At 35.0% G+C, this 19,456-nt stretch overlaps 1 protein-coding gene across 1 annotated transcript; it reads left to right on the top strand.

Moving 5' to 3' along the window:
• Nucleotides 1-14,624: 14,624 nt before the first annotated feature.
• LOC110875425 (WD repeat-containing protein 87-like) lies at nt 14,625-18,674 on the top strand. The gene is made up of 4 exons (XM_022123624.1): nt 14,625-14,690; nt 14,766-15,236; nt 16,458-16,709; nt 18,582-18,674. Exons 1-4 carry the CDS (start codon nt 14,625-14,627, stop codon nt 18,672-18,674), a joined length of 882 nt encoding a protein of 293 aa, XP_021979316.1.
• Nucleotides 18,675-19,456: the final 782 nt, after the last annotated feature.

Consider the following 19,456-nt stretch of genomic DNA (forward strand, 5'->3'; position numbering starts at 1 on the left):
ACCAAATGGAAGGCCCCGCAATCGGCTACGGAAGTTAGAAGTTTCCTAGGATTAGCTGGATACTATAGACGCTTTATTAAGGATTTTTCTAAGATAGCAGTTCCATTAACTAAACTAACTTGTAAAGCCGTAAAATTTGAATGGGGACCCAGACAAGAGGAAGCTTTTAGAATTTTAAAACAAAAGTTAACAAATGCCCCAATCTTAGCATTACCAGAAGGAACAAAAGATTTTGAAGTCTATTGCGATGCTTCTATGTTAGGATTAGGATGTGTGTTAATGCAACGCAAAAAGGTCATTGTGTATGCCTCAAGGCAATTGAAAAGGCATGAGAAAAACTACACGACTCATGACTTAGAATTAGGAGCGGTAATTTTTGCCCTTAAGATTTGGAGACATTATCTGTATGGAAGTAAGTTTACTGTCTATACGGATCATAAAAGCTTAAGGTACATATTTGGGCAAAAAGAATTAAACATGAGACAAAGAAGATGGATGGAAATTCTAAACGATTACGACTGTGATATTCAATATCACGAGGGAAAGGCAAATGTTGTTACAGATGCCTTAAGTCGTAAGTACCATGAAAAACAAAAGCGAGTTCGTGCTCTTAGATTAAATCTACAGTTAGATTTAATGGAACAATTAAAGAGTGTTCAAACCACAGCAATCAAGGATGATGCTGAAGGAATGAAAGGACGAACAAAAGAATTGGAACAAGGAAGTGATGGAATTTGGAGATTCCACAAGAAAAGGATTTGGGTAGCTAAACATGGAGATTTAAGGAATAAGATTTTAGAAGAAGCCCATAAATCTAGGTACACCATGTACCCTGGAAATAATAAGATGTACCAAGACTTAAGAAATAATTTCTGGTGGATAGGTATGAAAAAGGACATAGCTAGTTATGTATCTAAGTGTCTTACTTGTTCACAAGTTAAGGCATAACACCAGAAACCTTCAGGGTTACTTCAACCGTTAGAAATGCCTGTTTGGAAATGGAAACTAATAACCATGGATTTCGTTACTAAGTTACCCAAAACCAGAAAAGGTAATGATGTGATTTGGGTAATTGTGGACCGATTAACCAAATCAGCTCTTTTTCTACCTATGAAGGAAACCTTTAGCATGGAAAGGTTAGCCAAGTTGTACGTAGATGAAGTAGTATCCCTACATGGAGTTCCACTTGCTATTGTATCAGATAGAGATAGTCGTTTTACATCACACTTCTGGACAAGTTTCCAAGAAGCCATGGGTACTCGATTAAATTTAAGTACAGCTTCTCATCCCCAAACAGACGGACAAAATGAAAGAACCATTCAAACCTTGGAAGACATGCTTAGAGCGTGTGTAATAGATTTTGGTAGAAATTGGGATGATCATTTGCCCTTAATTGAATTCTCCTATAACAATAGTTATCATGCGAGCATTGAAGCTACCCCGTTCGAGGCACTATATGGACGCAAGTGTAGAACTCCAGTTTGTTGGGCAGAAATAGGAGAAAGTCAATTATTAGGACCTGAGATTGTGCAAGAAACCACCGACAAGATAACGCAAATCAAAGAAAGACTAAAGACAGCTCGAGATCGCCAGAAGAGTTATGCAGACCATCGCCGCAAGCCACTAGAGTTTCAAGTCGGAGACAAAGTACTCTTGAAAGTTTCACCGTGGAAATGAGTGGTACGATTCGGAAAGAAAGGAAAGCTGAGTCCGAGGTACGTAGGACCGTTTCCAGTAATCCAACGAATAGGACCAGTTGCCTACCGCCTACAACTACCAGAAGAATTAGCTGGGGTACATGATGTGTTTCATGTATCCAATCTCAAGAAATGTTTATCAGACGAATCCCTGGTAGTACCTCTTCAAGATATAGAGGTAAATAAAAAGTTAAAATTTGTAGAGAAACCACTTCAGATAGAAGATAGAAAAATCAAGTTTCTCAAGCACAAACGACTAGTGCTAGTCAAAGTCAAATGGATTCAAGAAGAGGACCAGAATACACTTGGGAGCTGGAATCAGAAATGAAGCAGAAATATCCTCACCTATTCCAGTAAATCTCGAGGACGATATTTTTCTTAAGGTGGGGAGGATGTAACAACTCTCACTTAAATTACTACTTAGTATGTTAATTATCTAAAAAGGAAACCCTAATTGAGAAACCCAAGTGATTCAGCATAAACCCTAAAATTTTCAGAACAATCGGAAGCAGGATCAGGGCCCCTAAAACTCGGGGGGGGGGGGGGGGGGGTAAACCCTAGTTGATAATATCTAAACAGTTTTACGTGTGAAGTGAAAATTCATGCGAAACCAACTCAGCTGAGCTACCCAGACACGAAGCCAACCTATGGTAGACTAGGGTCTCTCGCGCCACGCGACGCGCACAAGGAGATCTTTCGCGTGGCCCCAGGGGGGCAAATTTCTGGGTATAAATAGAGGGCAGTGGGACTTGATACTGTGCGTTTGTTCGACGTTCAGTTTCAATTTGTATACTGAGTTATAGTCGAAACAGTCTTAAAACACACAGTTCACGAAGTGCTTCCATGACAAACAGGGTAATAACTCAATCGCTGCTACGATTAAATATCCGATCGATTGAAACTATCCAATGGATGTTTAAGTGCTGCCCGCATTAGTGTTATACTTTGTTATTCGTCGTTATTCCGACTGGATATTTGGGTATTGCCCAAATCCGGGCTATGCTCTGTTATTCGTTGCGAATCCGCTGGATATTAAGTATCACACTTTGTCATTCGTTGTGAGGGTTGTATCTCGTGAGTTATCGTAAATGTTGTATTAGTCACTAACCTGGTTCGTGTGCATTATTGTTTAAACTAGGTTATTCGGCTAATCAGTAGACTAAGACTCTGCCCGTTAAACTTGCAAAGTGAGTCATTCTCTTTTTATCAAATTGTTTCCAAAACTCTATTTATTTCAAAGTTATAATTACAGGGATTAAGTTTATGTAATCTTCAATAACTGCCGACAGATGTTCCTTAATGTTCATAATGTCTGCTTGTGTGTCTTTATACCTGGCATCAACCAAATTTCTGATAAATTCCAAACTGAAATTGCGGTTACTTTCAGCCAAATTCCTCTGAACTTGAAAGATGGGTTGCATAGAACTCCAAAGCTCATTGGCAATTTCCTGTCTGCTAGGTTGACTTTTAAAAAGCTCTATCATCTGCTTAATCAATTCTTTCATTTCAGCAACATCTGTTTCAATGTTAGACACTCTAACCGTCAAATCCTTATGAGTAAATTCATCACCTACTTTAATAGGATCATCTGAATTGCCACCTGTAGTGATTGTTTTTATTTTGATAATAGGAGAAGTCTCCATATCATCAGAAACAGATGCGCCTTTTTCTTCGTTTTAGGGACTTCCCAGTGAAGCCGAGATTACAGTTGTAACCTCATCAGTAGTTGCCTTCAAAGGAGTCTTAATGATGTAACCACTGTCCAACTGATGACCAATGGGTTCAACAGTTGTAGTCGCTGCTCCACTTAAACTACCACCAAGAGTTTCGTAATACTCAATGGAGATAACCTCCTCAACTGTTTGTAGAACAGAAGATTTAATTGGTTCAGATGCAGTCATTTGTTGCGATCTACTATCAGTAATGTGTGCATTAGAGGAACTGTTTTCTTTCTGAAATTCAATTGCTTCTAACAGAGGTAATATTGTTAATGGAACTTGAGCCGAGGGTTGTGGTGTAGAAAGAGTGATTGCCCTGGGAGAGGGACTTTTAAACATACTTTCATATGAAAGCTCTACTTCATGTCGTGGTGTCCCTGTACTTACAACATGATCCTTTTGTGATGATACACGAGGAGTTTGGATGGGTTGAGATCTTTCCAATAACTGTGAAGAAGTAGCAGCAGTGGTTTCAAGTGACATTTGTGTTGTCACTGCATTAACCTCTGGGATCTCATCTTCCAGAGGAACCTTCTTATTTTGTTTAGTTTTGATGCACTTTTTGGATGTGACAGCTTTCTTTTTGTCTTTTCCTGGTGTGTGTTTCACAACACCGGTTGTGGTGTCATGATCAGCATGAGCAGTTCGTTCAACAACAGAAGTTTGAGCAACTGATGCAAACGCATCTAAAAGAGGCTCATCTCCCTTTGTTTCAGTTGTTGAAACTTTTGACTCTTTATCCATAAGTTTAGTAAAAGTTTTACTTGTAAGACTATTTATTTGAAAAGCTACACCTTGTTCAAAATCTGTTTGTGACACTTGTTTTCGTAGGTAGAAGCTTAGAAGTCTTGGATACAACAAAAAAGCATTACTACGAACACCTTTTTTCAATTTTTTCACATTTTTCACATTATTCAACAAATCAGAAAATAGTGCTTTTGATAAATTGTAATCAGATTTTGTTAAAATAGCATAACCCAAATACTGAATGTTCAAAGGTATCTCATTAAATGCGATGGTCTTGGCTGAGAGACAAATTAAAAGAGTATGAAACAAAAATTTCATTGGCGGGGGGAAGTTTCGTTTGTAGATAGTAACTTCCCTTAATTGTGCATCATACCCTCTTTCAATGAACTCTGTATGAAGTTCAAAATTTTCAAACTTGTTCTTACCTGCCAAGTCGTCCAATTCAAATGTAGTGGAAATTGTAAAGGGAGAAATTCGTACCACACTTTCCCTGACCTTAGATGTGATGGCAACTGGATTATTATCTTCAGCCTCTATTTCAGCATTAAACCAAAATTGTCGGAGTGTTTCTTTATGAACCGGAGCATCAGCAGTAAGAATTGATTTGTATTTTGATGATGTTAAAAGGTCAATTATTGAGTGATAGCTGGTATTTTTGCTAGTTTTCTCGAAGATGGGGAGGTAGTTGTGAGGGTTTTTGATGTTCAGAGACATGATCGGAAAAGAAGGTGATTTGGGGATGAAACAGGATTTAAATTGGAGGGTTTTTAATATGTTGGAAACTGTTTTTGAGAATTTTGAATTCGAGACTGCAGTGGTAGAACCTCGATTTAGGGATGAAACATCTTTTATATAGAGAGAAGAAGTGAATGCTGACGTGGCAGTAATTACAAATATTTGATGGCTAAGATCTGTCCACGTGAGAAGCTCTCTTGCGCCAACCGATGACAGTTGTTTGGAAACCTCTGTTGGTCGTTGGGAACAGTGTTAGTCAAACAGTCGTTAGATAAACAGAAGTTATGAGAATAGATGATAACTTTCAGCAGTTGTTTTATTTTTAGCTAACATCTGCCCAAGTCAGAACCTCTGTTATCATAATGGATGACAGTCAGCATTTTAGTAAATCAACAGTCATTAGGATAAACAGAAATTATGACAACAGACGGTAACCTTTAATAGTGGATGTATTTTTAGGCAAGCAGAAGTTTCAAAAACAGTTTTTTTCAATCGGTGTAACTCAACACTCGTAATTCTAACATCTGTTATTAGCCCAACCACTGTTAGTATCAAATCCTCTGTTAAGCATTTTAAGATTGAATATCATTTGTTGTTCGTTAACATCTGTTGACCTATAGCAGACCTTTGCATCTTCAGACATTTATTCATCAGCAGATGCTCTCTTTTGTCAGACTTTAGCTACAACACACCTTTCATAACACAAAAATATACGGTAAATCCTTCCAAAAAATTGTTGTTGATAAAAAAATTATATAATAATACTTATAGCAGACGTTATATAATAATACTTATTCATCATTAGCCCAACCACTGTTGACCCATAGCAGACCTTTGCATCTTCAGACATTTATTCATCAGCAGATGCTCTCTTTTGTCAGACTTTAGCTACAACACACCTTTTATAACACAAAAATATACGGTAAGTCCTTCCAAAAAACTGTTTTTGATAAAAAAAATTATATAATAATAGTTATAGTAGACGTTATATAATAATACTTATTCATCATTAGCCCAACCACTGTTGACCCATAGCAGACATTTGCATCTTAAGACATTTATTCATCAGCAGATGCTCTCTTTTGTCAAACTTTAGCTACAACACACCTTTTATAACACAAAAATATACGGTAAATCCTTCCAAAAACTTGTTGTTGGTAAAAAAAATTATATAATAAAACTTATAGCAGACGTTATATAATAATACTTATTCATCATTAGCCCAACCACTATTAGTATCAAATCCTCTGTTAAGCATTTTCAGATTTAATATCATCTGTTGTTCGTTAACATCTGTTGACCCATAGCAGACCTTTGCATCTTCAGACATTTATTCATTAGCAGATGTTCTCTTTTGTCAGACTTTAGCTACAACACAAATTTTATAACACCAAAATATACCGTAAATTCTTCCAAAAAACTGTTATTGATAAACAAAATTATATAATAATACTTACAGCAGACGTTATATAATAATACTTATTCATCATTAGCCCAACCACTGTTAGTATCAACAGTCGTTAGAATACACAGTTGTTTCATCATCAGCAAATGTTCTCTTTTGCCAAACTTTAACTACAACAGACCTTTTACAACTCGAAGTATTGACTCTCTGTAATTTGCAGGAGTACAAATTCTTCAAAAAACTGCTATTTCTGATCAAATTCTAAACATTTGTTTTATCTTTTTATCATCTGTTCACCATCAAACCAACCCTTCATACTATTAAACCTTTGTTGACTTACCAAACAGATGTTCAAACACAATTCAACATGAATATAATCTAAATCTTACTCAAACACTAAATAACTATAAACAAAACACAACATGTTCAAACACAATTCAACATGAGCATAATCTAAAATTTATTCATTTATTCATAACATTAAAACTAAAACTCCAATACTGAACAACATTAATTTTCAAATCTAACAATAACAGCAAGAATTAAGAAACTTTAGCTTCAACTCCATCGATTGCTGAACCTCTCGATGTATGTCCTTCAACATCGCCATGAACTCCACGTCTCTATCACCGCACTCTATATTACTAACAACACAAAGCTCACGAACAGAGGTTGAAGGCATCGGCATAAGATCTCTGGAAACCTGCTCTCTAGTGAACAGGCCAACTTGCAATCCATCAAAACATCTCTTCAACTCTTGAAGAGTAGCCCTATCTTCATACACCCGTTCCTCGATTTGCCTGACAAAACACTGCTTGAAATCATCTGATTTTGCATTTGTGAATGATGCCATTTGAATAAACTATATTACTCGACTTTCCTGAAATTATGATGTCTTCGTAGGAAACGTGATGATAAACAGGTGAAGTGACTATGAGTTTATATACTGAAATTTGGTATTATGAAAACGTATACATTTAATATAAACATATTAATTAATGTATATTTCAAAACAACAATCTTTTAATGCAAACACCTTTCCAAACCCCAACTTTTATGGGAAAACTGTAAAATTAAATACCAAGAAACCCAAGGGACAAAATTTCGAAGTTCAAAGAACTAAAGTAGATTATCACAATTACAATTAACCTCTTGATTTACCATGTAGACGCGTTTTTAAACTCTATAAAAGACCGATGATTACTTTTGATTCAAAACATCAACAAATTGTCCTACAAATCACTTTCTGTCAAAAATTGTTCCAAATCAGAAAACCAACAAAAAATCTACATGGCAAACTTCAGCTTCTACCACTGGTCAGACACCAGCAATGTTAAAACACAATTCTCCACGTGGTCACTCAAAGAACAAAGAACAGACGAAGAACTAAACAGGAAAGTCGACATAATAAATGACACTAATTACAACAAAACCTGGAACAGCATAGCATTGCTCGATGAAGTCCTCCACTCTCCTCCATCAGATTTCCAGAAGAATGCCTAGGAGTTTCTGACACAACTTCTAAAACAGGATCAGAAAATCTGCAACATGCTAACTGACCTGAAGATCAAAAGAGAACATGAAATCACATAGAGAAAGGCCAGATTCTATGAAATCCTAGCAAGTGTTAACTCTAGCGTGTATTCCTTTATAAATATTTCTTTAAATTTGTATTTTTCTATGTAATAGCTCATTTTAATAATATAAAAATGCATCTTAAAATATTCTAGAATTTCAATGTCTATAAAAACTCTCAACATCATCAACAGTTAATCAAAATAAGAAACAAACCTAACATGCAAAGGGCGAAACAGAACTGTTGTACTACATCTGACTTTTCACGATATTGCACGAATCTATATATACTTTCTATAAAACCATGGAAGTCTCCCATCGAAGAAGATATCACATGCAACTATTCACGATGTTGCAACAATGATACTGCAACATCGATACTGAAAGGTTGATGTGTGATGAGAAGCTTCATTGAAACGACGATGTTGGAACAATGATACTGGAACGATAACATGTAAACATAATCACCAAACATTCGAACAAAGAAGTGTAATCGGAGATTAGCGGCTGAATCACGAGAAAGATGCATTTGAGAGGGAGTGACACGCTCATAGATATGAGCGGGAGAGATTTGAATGTGGAGCCAGATTATTAACCCTTATTTATAGGGTTAGAATATATGGTTTGAATTTTGAATTTTGAATGTGGAGCCAGAATTTTGAATCTCAACAGATGTTTATTGGCGAGTGACATGCATTAATTGAAAATTACATATCCCCATGCATTTTAAAATTCAAATTACCCGCAAATTAGCCACATCTGCTGCTAGGTATACGTTTACCAAAGGAACCGTCGGCTACTTTCTTGTAGATGGGCAGTGGTTTGCCCTTTGGAATATGGGCCAGACCTTTAACACTTGAATACACAAGGCAGTGGTTCGATAGAACATTAAATGTATTTTAAAGTGATTTATATATTAAGCTTTATGATGTAATAATGAGATAAGAAAAGCCTTGTTGGACATGCTCTCTAGCTGACACATCAGCTTTTCTTATGTCATTGAGATTTCTCCTTTTATAGAAAGTATAGATAGATTTGATTAAATATTATTGATAATAAAAATTTGTATTAGATTAGATTTTAGATTTGATTAAATATTATTAATAATAAGAATTTGTATTAATTTAGATTAAATATTATTATTTTTAGTATTATTAATAATTTTAATCAATTAAATGAGAGAATGACAAGTGTCCCAAAACAGGTTTCTTTTATTATATAGTACTAGCGGTAAGACCCGTGTGCAAACACGGGTCGTTTCTTAGAAAACCATGCATAACATATATTGACATAGAGTAAAAAAATAATTACCGTAGACTTACAAAATTGATATAAATTAATGATCAATAGCTTTATTCAACAGCAATTCCATTATGTTGAGAGCAAACTACTTTACAAAATTACTTTAATGATAGGGTGACTTGGGATTTTGTAAAAGTGTTTGTTTTTGTACTACTTTACAAAATTACATAGAATTCAAGAAAACGAAACAACAAATTAAACAGATATTGAGTGATTCAAAGTTCCGTTGAATACTAAATGAGATGTTGACCAAAATTAAAACAGATATTGACCAAAAGTCAATCAGATGTTGACCAATAGTCAAACAGATGTTGACCTTAAACAGATGTTTGGTTTAACGCTACAGATCTGTTTATGGCCAAACATCTGTTTAAGTCCAAATATCTGATATAGAAGGCCAAACATCTGTTTAAGGCAAAACATATGTTTAAGGTGAAACATCTGTTTATGACCAAACATCTGTTTAAGCACAAACATCTGTTTAAGTCCAAACTTCTGATATAAAAGGCCAAACATCTGTTAAAGGCCGAACATTTGTTTAAGGCCAAACATCTGTTTAAATCTGAGCAGATGTTTAACTTAATCAGATCTACTGTCTTCTCACACGGTTTTCCTCTTCAAGACACTGTTGAACCTAACATGGGTTTCCATTAACTATTGACCAAAAGTCAAACAGATGTTCAAACCACTGTTTGTTATTGTATTTCCATTAACTATTGACCAAAAGTCAAACAGATGTTCAAACCCTGGTTTTGACAACATGAAACACAACATCATCATGCCAAATACAGTCATATACATCCATCCATTATTCTGAATTCGTAAACCCATAAATGCAGAAGAATGTCACATTTGCGATTAATAAACGAAGTTTCTACTAATTGCAGTTACTATTAGCAAAAAGAAGCATGATATCATCTATATATAAAACATAAAGTGCTAATAACAGTGTTTTATCATGTTAGCTATACATAGCAGCAAAACATCAAGTTAATAATTTAAAAAAAAACATACAATATCACCATCAAAAAATTCATAATTATAATATCTGATATTAGAACATACTTAAATGTCGGTGTTAAACTGAGGTAACTTGATTTAATATGATATTTTGTTCCGAAGACACATATGTGAAGTGCAACATATCACCAAACCTCAACTTATTCTCAGTCATAAACTTTCGCCAACCGTCCAACGCATAACGTGACTTCAAATCATTTAACTCCGACTTAACATCATAAACCTCCACAACTCCAACCATGTTTTTAACTTTCAAAGGATGAAGATCAACAGAAAGACCTGCTCGTCTGGCAACTTCAACAGGAAGACGCTACATGTATTGTGTGGAGAAAAATAATAGTCAGACAAATAAACATAAATCATTAGTTTGTTATAAAAAAACGGTATACCAGCCTATAGTCTCCTTTGCGATCAAAATGAAAGAACTCAGGGTCGAGAAGATGTCCAGAATGTTTTTTTGCAGTCTTTATAATCTTATATCTACAGATAAGCTTTTTCTGAACGTTGGCGGCTCTCTTCCCCTTGATGAAAAAGTAAACATATACATATGAATTAAAGGAATGTTGAATATATGAACAAAAAAATAGTTTATATAAGATATACTGATTAAGTGGTGAGTATAGATACCTTAACTTTGTGAGCAGATGAAGAACATCCAATATGATCACTTGTGTCGACAGGTAAAGCAGCATTTCCCTTAGTCATATTCTTGACCGTCTCCTTTCTCTCAGAAGTAACTTTACCTTTCTTCTTAACCTGTTGTCATAGAGTAACTTTAATAACCATAGTAATATAACAATCTTTAACACGGTAAACTTACATCTTGTGTTTTATTCAATCGTGAAGACATGCTTCTCTTCGACGTGCATTCGGCATTCGTTCGTAACTTTTTCTAAATAATACATTATTGGATAAATGTAACATCAGTAAACAACATTACTAATAGTTGTAAAAACGTTAAATTCTTATATGTGTTAAATTAAAAATAAATAATTTTAATAATTTAGTAAGTACCCGAGTAACGGTTCTTCCTTCACCTACAGACACTACTTCTTCATCCTCATAGATGTCCTGGTCAACATTAATGAAAGAATTTATATAATGCTAAAATAATTAAAATCTTTACTGCTAATACTAAATACATACGTACCTTGAATACATTCTCAACATAATCAGCCTTCGATATCTCAAGCACACTATCATCATCAGATTCAGGTTTCTTCGAAAAGCAAATCTCAGTCTCATCTCTATAAACTACTATGTCAAAAACAACATCATCAATTCTGCTAAACACAAGCAAATCATCCTCCAGTATTCCAACATCTTTACACATTTCCGGCCATCCTCTAGCAAATACAAAGTTCGTATCAACCTTAGACACTTCAACATTCCAATAAGAACCCTTATAACTGATTTGAAATTTGCCACTTGGTGGGCTGTTTTCGTAAAATTGTTTGATGAAGCAGTCTTCGATTACCTGCATAAAATTAAAAATAATGAATACGATACGTGAAGTATGTGACTTATGAGAATAAGCATTGACAGATTTAAGATGCAAAAGGATTCAAGTTAAGATCAATAGTCATACCATAAAACTAAATCTTGCATAACGATTAAACGTGAAATAAGATTCACCACACATGCCATGAATAAAACACGAAAGTTCAAGCCCAAAATCACTTAACACTCTGAAACCAACAAAGTATCCCTCGGCAAATTGAGATCTTTAACACTGTCCCAACCGTCAGTTATTATTGGCGTTGAATTTTCTATTATGACCCTCACAAACCACTTTTACCGGACTTATGATAGATTCGCAACTTATTTTTTTTTTTTGGCAACAATCTCCCAACTTTTGATTAGCAAAGGCTACAGGTACATCCTGTATATAATTTTTAAGTAGTGTAAGAAAATATAAACTATAATAACTGTTAAATATATATATCTCAATAAAAATAAATTTTGTATATAAAAACATGTCATACCAGTTTCAAAGATTCTGGGTTATCAAGAAACTTGATAAATGTAGTATACATGACAAAACCTGAATCAGTAAAGAGGTTAAAACATTGAAATTAAAAAGTTGGCTTCGAAGATGAACATTAACTTTTTGTATTAACAGAGTATCTACTGAAATTAATCACAGAAACAGAGTATGAGTTAAAAATTTTCTACAGATAATAACTATTTTAATATGTTATCAACAAGTGATTCAAACACCTAACTAAACCCTTCTTGAATGTATAGCAATAAACTTAAAATCGTATTTGTAGCAAGATAGGATTTGAATTTTTCTTTTTTGAATTAAAATCGGTTAAACAATATAAAGTATTACAATATGAATTTACATACCCGTTGTTGAAGAAAAAACAACAAAACCTCCAGTGATTCAAGTGTAGAAGACGAAGAATAAGAAAGTTGAAACCTTAGAAAATGAATGGGAAGAAGAGATTTTTGAAAGAAGTCAGATGATAGATGTTTGATGTGTAATAATGCTAAAGAAATAATGACATTTGTGTTTTCCGTTTTCCCATATTTTCAACAAATGAAAAATATTTACACATACACCCCTTATTGAATTTGTTATTTACATTTACAAACTTAATAAAAGATGTCTAACAAAATGTGTTTGGAAACCTCTGTTGGTCGTTGGAAACAGTGTAAGTCAAACAGTTGTTAGATAAACAGAAGTTATGACAACAGATGATAACTTTCAGCAGTTGTTTTATTTTTAGCTAACATCTGTCCACGTCAGAACCTCTGTTATCATAATGCATGATAGTCAGCAGTCAGCACTATAGTAAATGAACAGTCATTAGGAAAAACAGAAATTATGATAACAGATGATACCATTTAGCAGTTGATGTGTTTTTAGGCAAGCATAAGTTTCAAAAACAGTTGTTTTTAATCAGTGTAACTCAACAGTGGTAAGTCTAACATCTGCTATTAGCCCAACCACTGTTAGGAATGACTGAAATAATTAAAATGAAGATGCGACAATAAAGATTAATACTATTTAAATTTATGTCATTTAGTCAACAGTGGTAAATCAAACAGTCGTTAGCATACACAGTTGTTTCATCATCAGCAGATTCTTCAAAAAACTACTATTAATCATCATCAGCACTCATCTGTTCACCATCAAACCAACCCCTGATGCTATTAAACCTCTGTTGACTTACCAAGCAGATGTTCAGACAGAATTCAACATCAACATAATCTGTTAACCATCAAACCAACCGTTGATACTATTAAACCTCTGTTGACTTATGTTAGTGCATCACGTCTATTGACTTCGTCTTGTATCATGTAATGTAATAGGATAGGTTAGGTTTATTAGTGCACGAGGTTCGAGAACCAGAGCTTAGAGATTAATGTGCTGATTTCGCTCGTAAGTGCAGAATGTCAGTTCGAGCGAAATCAGAAACTTCTGATTTCGCCCGAAACCTGATTCCGCCCGAAATCTGATTTCGCCCGAAAGTGTCCCTTGGTTATTTGGAGCGAAATCACCATCCTATAAATAGTGCACTGTTCATTTCATTTGGTAACGACTTCAGGATCTGTAACGAACTGCTGCCAAAATCTGTTAAGGTTGTAAACAGTGTTATAATCAATATATTTGACAGATATTATAGTATCAAGCTGTTTCCACGTCCGTTTCACTGATTCCGCCTTTGTTACGGATATAAAGCTCTTCTGATCGACTCAGCCGGGTCAAACAACGATCCTACAAGTGGTATCAGAGCTCAGGAAGAAGATTTTAGCTTGATATCATCCACATTCTGACTTCTACACCTTCTTTTTCAATCTGGACAAGTTCCTACGGTCAAAATGGAATGAAAATTTCACCGAACGTGTATAATAGTGTAATAACAAATCCCTGAAAGTTTGAGATCAAAATTCGCAGTAAAAAGGACAAAAATGGACCCCCGAATTGATTTCGCTCGAATGGACCTTGTCTGATTTCGCTCGAAATATTGGACTGATTTCGCTCAAGGATACTGGTTCTGAGTGATTTCGCTCGAAAATTCTTTCTGATTTCGCTCCAGGCTGCCACACTTCTGATTTCGCTTCTACATACTTCTAATTTCGCTCTAAACTTGTTGATTGATTTCGCTCCAAAGAATCAAATAGCTGATTCCGCTCCAAAACACTTTGCTGATTTCGCTCCTAAAGGCATTTGTGTAATTTCGCTCCTAAATCAAACGCTGATTTCGCTCCAAGTTACAAAGTTTGATTTCGCTCCAAGTAGCAAAGACTGATTTCGCTCCAAGTTGCAAAATTTCTAATTTCGCTCCAAAAGTGAAATTTTGTATCGAGATCATTTCACGTTCACCGAGTGTCAGTCTTTTTCAGTTTATTTGATATTGTCTATACTGATTGTGTTTGTTTGATTGTCTGTTCAGGTTATTTGCAATCTACATCATGGCCGAGGAATTCTACAACACGTTTTTCAACGCATTCACATCCGAATCGTCCGAGATTACAAATGTCATACCACAGACCATCACGAAGGCGATCAATGAGAACATCAAGCATGATAACTTTTACGGAACACACTCAAAGCCACCAACTCTGGAAAGCATTGAGGATTATACATGGTGGAAAGAACGGTTTATTAACTGGGCGAAAGCATATGCGCATGAAAGCTGGTTCTGTTTAGAGTTTGGTTACGAACGACCTAAAAATGATAAAGGCGAAGAACTTCCATTCAAGAAGTTACCAAAAGATGACAAAGCAGAATACGCAGCTGAACAGAGAATGATTGCTTTGATCCAGACAGCAATCAGAAATGATATATTTGCCCTGCTTACTCATGATGGGTCGTCAAAATCAGTCTGGGAAGCTTTACGAGTTAAAGCTGAGTGGGGTAAACAGATTAGAAAGAACAAAATTGCTTTACTTAAAAAAGAATTTGATCTGTTTGATAGTCTAAAAGGAGAGACAGTGAGACAAATGATTGAGAGATTCTGTCATCTTAAAATTGAACTTGAGAGATTTGAGATAGTAAAAACCAGAGAGGAACTTATAGACAAAGTGATTGAAGCGTTACCACGAGCTGATCAGTGGCAAAAGTTTGTTTTTATTCTGAAAAATGATGCTTTGTACGAAACAATTTCTCTTGATAAATTGTTTGAAAAGATTGAAACCCATGAGCTTGAATTGCAGAAACAGAACAAGATGAGCAGTTCTTCACATCAACAAAATGTTGGCTTGTACTACAAAGGAAGTTTACCTTCAGAGAAAGGTGTGAGTTCACCCAAGACAGCATTCAGTGGTGAGAGAACAAAAGAACCTGAAAAGAGCTCATCAAGTTATGATCCAGGTTATCATTCATCGGCTTCAAAAGCTAGTTCTGAAGGTGCAGAGGAGATATTGTGCAACATTGCTCTCAAACTGAAGAATTCTCCTGCAATGAGCATTAATGCAGCTAAGCAGCAAATGAGTTTCCTAGCATCTGTTCTGGAATCATATGAAGGTCTTGTAGCTGGCAAAATTGGAAACTCCGAATTGACCAAAGAAGACTACGACCAAATTGATCCGGAAGAGATGGAACTCATTGACATTCGTTGGTGTTTAGCTAGTTGCATCCGAAGAGCGCAGAGGTATATGGAAATTACTGGGAAACAATCTCTTGGAGGAGCGTCAACGAAGCTTGGATTCGACAAATCCAAAGTGACCTGCTTCAGATGCAAGCAAAAGGGTCATTTCAAAAGAGAATGCAGAAACTCTGAAGTTGCTGAAGGAAATGAACGTCCTTTCAACGATGACTATTATCGAAAGGCGATCTACCACCAAAGCAGAGAAGAGCCAAAATTGATTGAAGATAAACCAAGAGAAAAATCAAGAGCTTATGCTGTGATTCACGATGATGAAGGTTTAGATTGGTCCGAATTTTGTCCAGAAGAAGATCGTTTGGAGAATGTTCAAAGAGAAAGAAATGTGGTTTACAACAGAATGGATGACATGCAGGAAGAGTATGAAAGTGTTGTCAGCAACAAAAGATGGGATAAGAAGAGAGAGTGTTACTACAACAGAGAAGCAGAACCGGTTGTTCCAAAGAAAGACATAATCTTTGATGATGTTCTTCTCATAATTCCTTTGAGAGCTGAATACTATAGTAATGTGATGAAAGATGACACATATGCTAAAAGGCATGAAAAGGAGATCAGGTATGCAATGACATCATGTCTAAGAAAAAGGGATGAAGAGAGAATGAAGAAGAGTGTTGAAGAGATGGTGACCAATCTGAAGAAGGTTGCTGAAGAGGTTAACACAGAAGTTGTTGAAGTGGAGTTTGTGAAGGAAATCAAAAATGAAGAAGTAGAGAAAGCTGTTACTGAAGAACAGCAGACTGAAGAAGAGGTGAAGAAAGAAGAAGAAGAAAAGAAGAATGAGAGTTTGGATGCTGGTGATGCTGGTGAGGAAGTCAGTGTTGAAAAGAAGCAAGATGATCCTGAGATGAAGCAGACAGAAGCTGCTGAAAACACCGAGGTGCCAATCACTGAGGTAAATTCTGATTCTGAAAACTTGAAACTGATTGATCAGTGCAAGAAATGCATGGAACCGTGCAGAGCTTGTACTGAAAAAGATGAACAATTCAGAACAAGAGATCTTGAATTCACTAAAATTGAAAACATTTTCAAAGAAAAATGCAAAGAAATGCTAGAAAAACAAAAAGTTTTTAAAGAAAATGATGAAAAACTTTCACAAAAATGTAAAAAGTTAGAAAAAGAAAATGAAGTTTTAAAAGAAAATGTTTTGAAAATGACAAATGAATGTGAACAAAAAGAAATTGTTTGTCAAGAAATGAAAAATGAATATGACTCAATGAAATTAGCATATCACATTACAAAAGAGTCATATGAAAAAGTGAAAGACGAAATGAAATATGCTCAATCTAGAATGAATTATCTTTCTGAAACAACTAAAGAACTTAAACGAATGTATTCAATAAAACAAGATGTTGTTAACTCCTATATTGAGGATGTTGCTAAGCTAAAGCGACAGATTGCTGATCTAGAACAGGATAACAACAAGTTAAAAAGTTATCACGTGTCGTCATATGTGCTTGAACGTATTTTCAATATAAAACCGGGTGATGGTGAGTCTGAGCAAAACAAGAAAGGGATTGGCTCAGAGTTTTATCAAGTTCCACCACCGGAAAAGTTTGCATTTTATGATGAGGAAAAGATCGAAAAAGCTTTCAACATGGTAGACCAATTGCCAGACAACATTGACATAACCTATTCCAAATCTGATGATTCTCATGATTCATATGTGGTAGGTAAAGTCGTTGAAAGTGTGTTGAAAGAAGAGTCGGTTGATACAGGTAAATCTGAATCACAGGATGAAGATGAAGGAAATCTTCATGATGGATATCTGAAAAACACAAAATCCGAGAAAAATTTAAATGATGATTCAAATGGATTGGTTTATACCATGATTGGATCAGACAAATTATTCTTAGATGTTGTATTCTCGATTCAGAATGTGATTTCAGAAAAGGCTGACAAAGTTTTTAAAATGGTTGAGATTGAGAAGTCTGAGATTTCAAAGTTTGTTGGTAAGAGTCGTAAAGGTTCGTATAACAAACCTGGTTTCAAGAAGAAAAACATGAAGGCTGGGTTGGGTTATAAGAAGAAACAGAATCGAAACAAAAATGAAACGCAAAATTATCAGACAAAAATGAGTTTTGTTCAATGAGACAGTTTAGCAAACGAGAAAGAACTTAAAATTGGACGACAGTCTAATGAAGAGTTTGAGGCACAAAAGAAAAAGCAAAAACCACAGGTCAAAGATGTGTCCATGAGAACATGTTTCAAATGTGATTAAAAAGGACATCTTGCACGCAAGTGTCCAAATCTAAAACCTGTGGATGTTGACAAAAAGAAGATTGATACTGAGAAACAAAAATATGAGAATGTGAGACAAAGGTCAACCAGATTTGATTCAAAACAAACTTGGAGGTACAACACAAACAAGTTTGCTTCGAATCAAAATTGGAAATTAAATCAGAACAGGTTCGATTCAAGACAAACCTGGAATTCTGACACACCCAGATTCAGAACAACACAACGTTGGAAAACAACAGTTGATATGACAAAACCCCAACAGTTTTGGAAACCAAAAGTTGTTCAAAATCAAAATGTTCAAAAAGATTCACATTTTTACAAACGTGGTACTCCTAAAGGTCAAACATGGAGTATAAAGAAACAAGTGATTCTTAAAAAAGATGAAAAAGTTGAAGTAAAAGTTGAAAAGATTTTTGTAAAAGATGACAAAGAATTTCCAGCATTGAATGAATATTGTGTTGAAATGCCTAAGGTTCAACAGACCTGGGCAAAATTGTTCAAGTAATTGATTTAGTTGAATGTGCAGGTGCTCAACGAAAACAAAGATTGTGAGATTGGAGGTTGGAGCAGCCTGGCACAACAAGAGGAGGAGGTTGCTGCTGGACCCTGTGTTGGTTGAGACAGGGAGTTTATTTGTTTTTCTGTACATAAATAAACAACATTTCAAAAACCCTAAAAATTTGAAAAATTAAAAACCAAAAATATGATTTTAGTTTGTTCAAATTTGAAAAACCAAAAATATGTTTGTTTTTAATTTTTGTCAAAAATAGAAAATTACAAAAATATATGTTGATTGAATACGCCAAAACCCTCACGGCTGAACAAACATGATTACTTTCACCAGATTGAAAAACGGTTTTCAAACTGTAAAAATCAATGTGTTGTAAATCATGGGCGTAATTACTGCTTTTAGTGTAATTCAGTGCACAATTAGCAGAACATGGATGGCGAGACAAAGCTTTCAGCATCGTGTTGTCAAAATTCTTTTTAATGGTTTTGCATTTTAGGGGGAGAAAAATTGTCAGAAAATACAAAAACATTAGAAAATTTGAAAAATACAAAAACATGATAAAATTCAAAAATTGAGTTTTGCGTAAAAAGAGGAAATGATAGTACATCAGTAGACAGTTACAGTATGCTAAAGAAATGTAATGATTAAATAGCGTTAAACAGTCTCACTGATGATATGCCGATAGGTTTTTATACATTTAGTAAACTTTTTCGGGATATAAACCTAAATTCAAACTTGCTTATTTCGTGGGGAACATTACTTGGATATATAGGTAACCCCTGAAGTCTCGTTTGAAAGGTCCCTTATTCTGAGATACTAGGTCTTTATACTTAGTGATATCTGGGGTATTATTCCGGGACTTCTGCTGAATGGAAGTTCTGACCTAGTCC

This window comes from Helianthus annuus, chromosome 9 (genome assembly GCF_002127325.2).
Source record: "Helianthus annuus cultivar XRQ/B chromosome 9, HanXRQr2.0-SUNRISE, whole genome shotgun sequence".
Lineage (NCBI taxonomy): Eukaryota > Viridiplantae > Streptophyta > Magnoliopsida > Asterales > Asteraceae > Helianthus > Helianthus annuus.

Bases quoted from the DNA above. Each gene is read 5' to 3' on its own strand.
- LOC110875425 (XM_022123624.1), top strand. From the start codon at position 14,625: ATGGCCGAGGAATTCTACAACACGTTTTTCAACGCATTCACATCCGAA. The intron at 14,691-14,765 runs GTCATACCACAG...ACACACTCAAAG, and splicing joins AATCGTCCGAGATTACAAAT to CCACCAACTCTGGAAAGCAT. The intron at 16,710-18,581 runs GTAAATTCTGAT...TTGAATGTGCAG, and splicing joins CCGAGGTGCCAATCACTGAG to GTGCTCAACGAAAACAAAGA.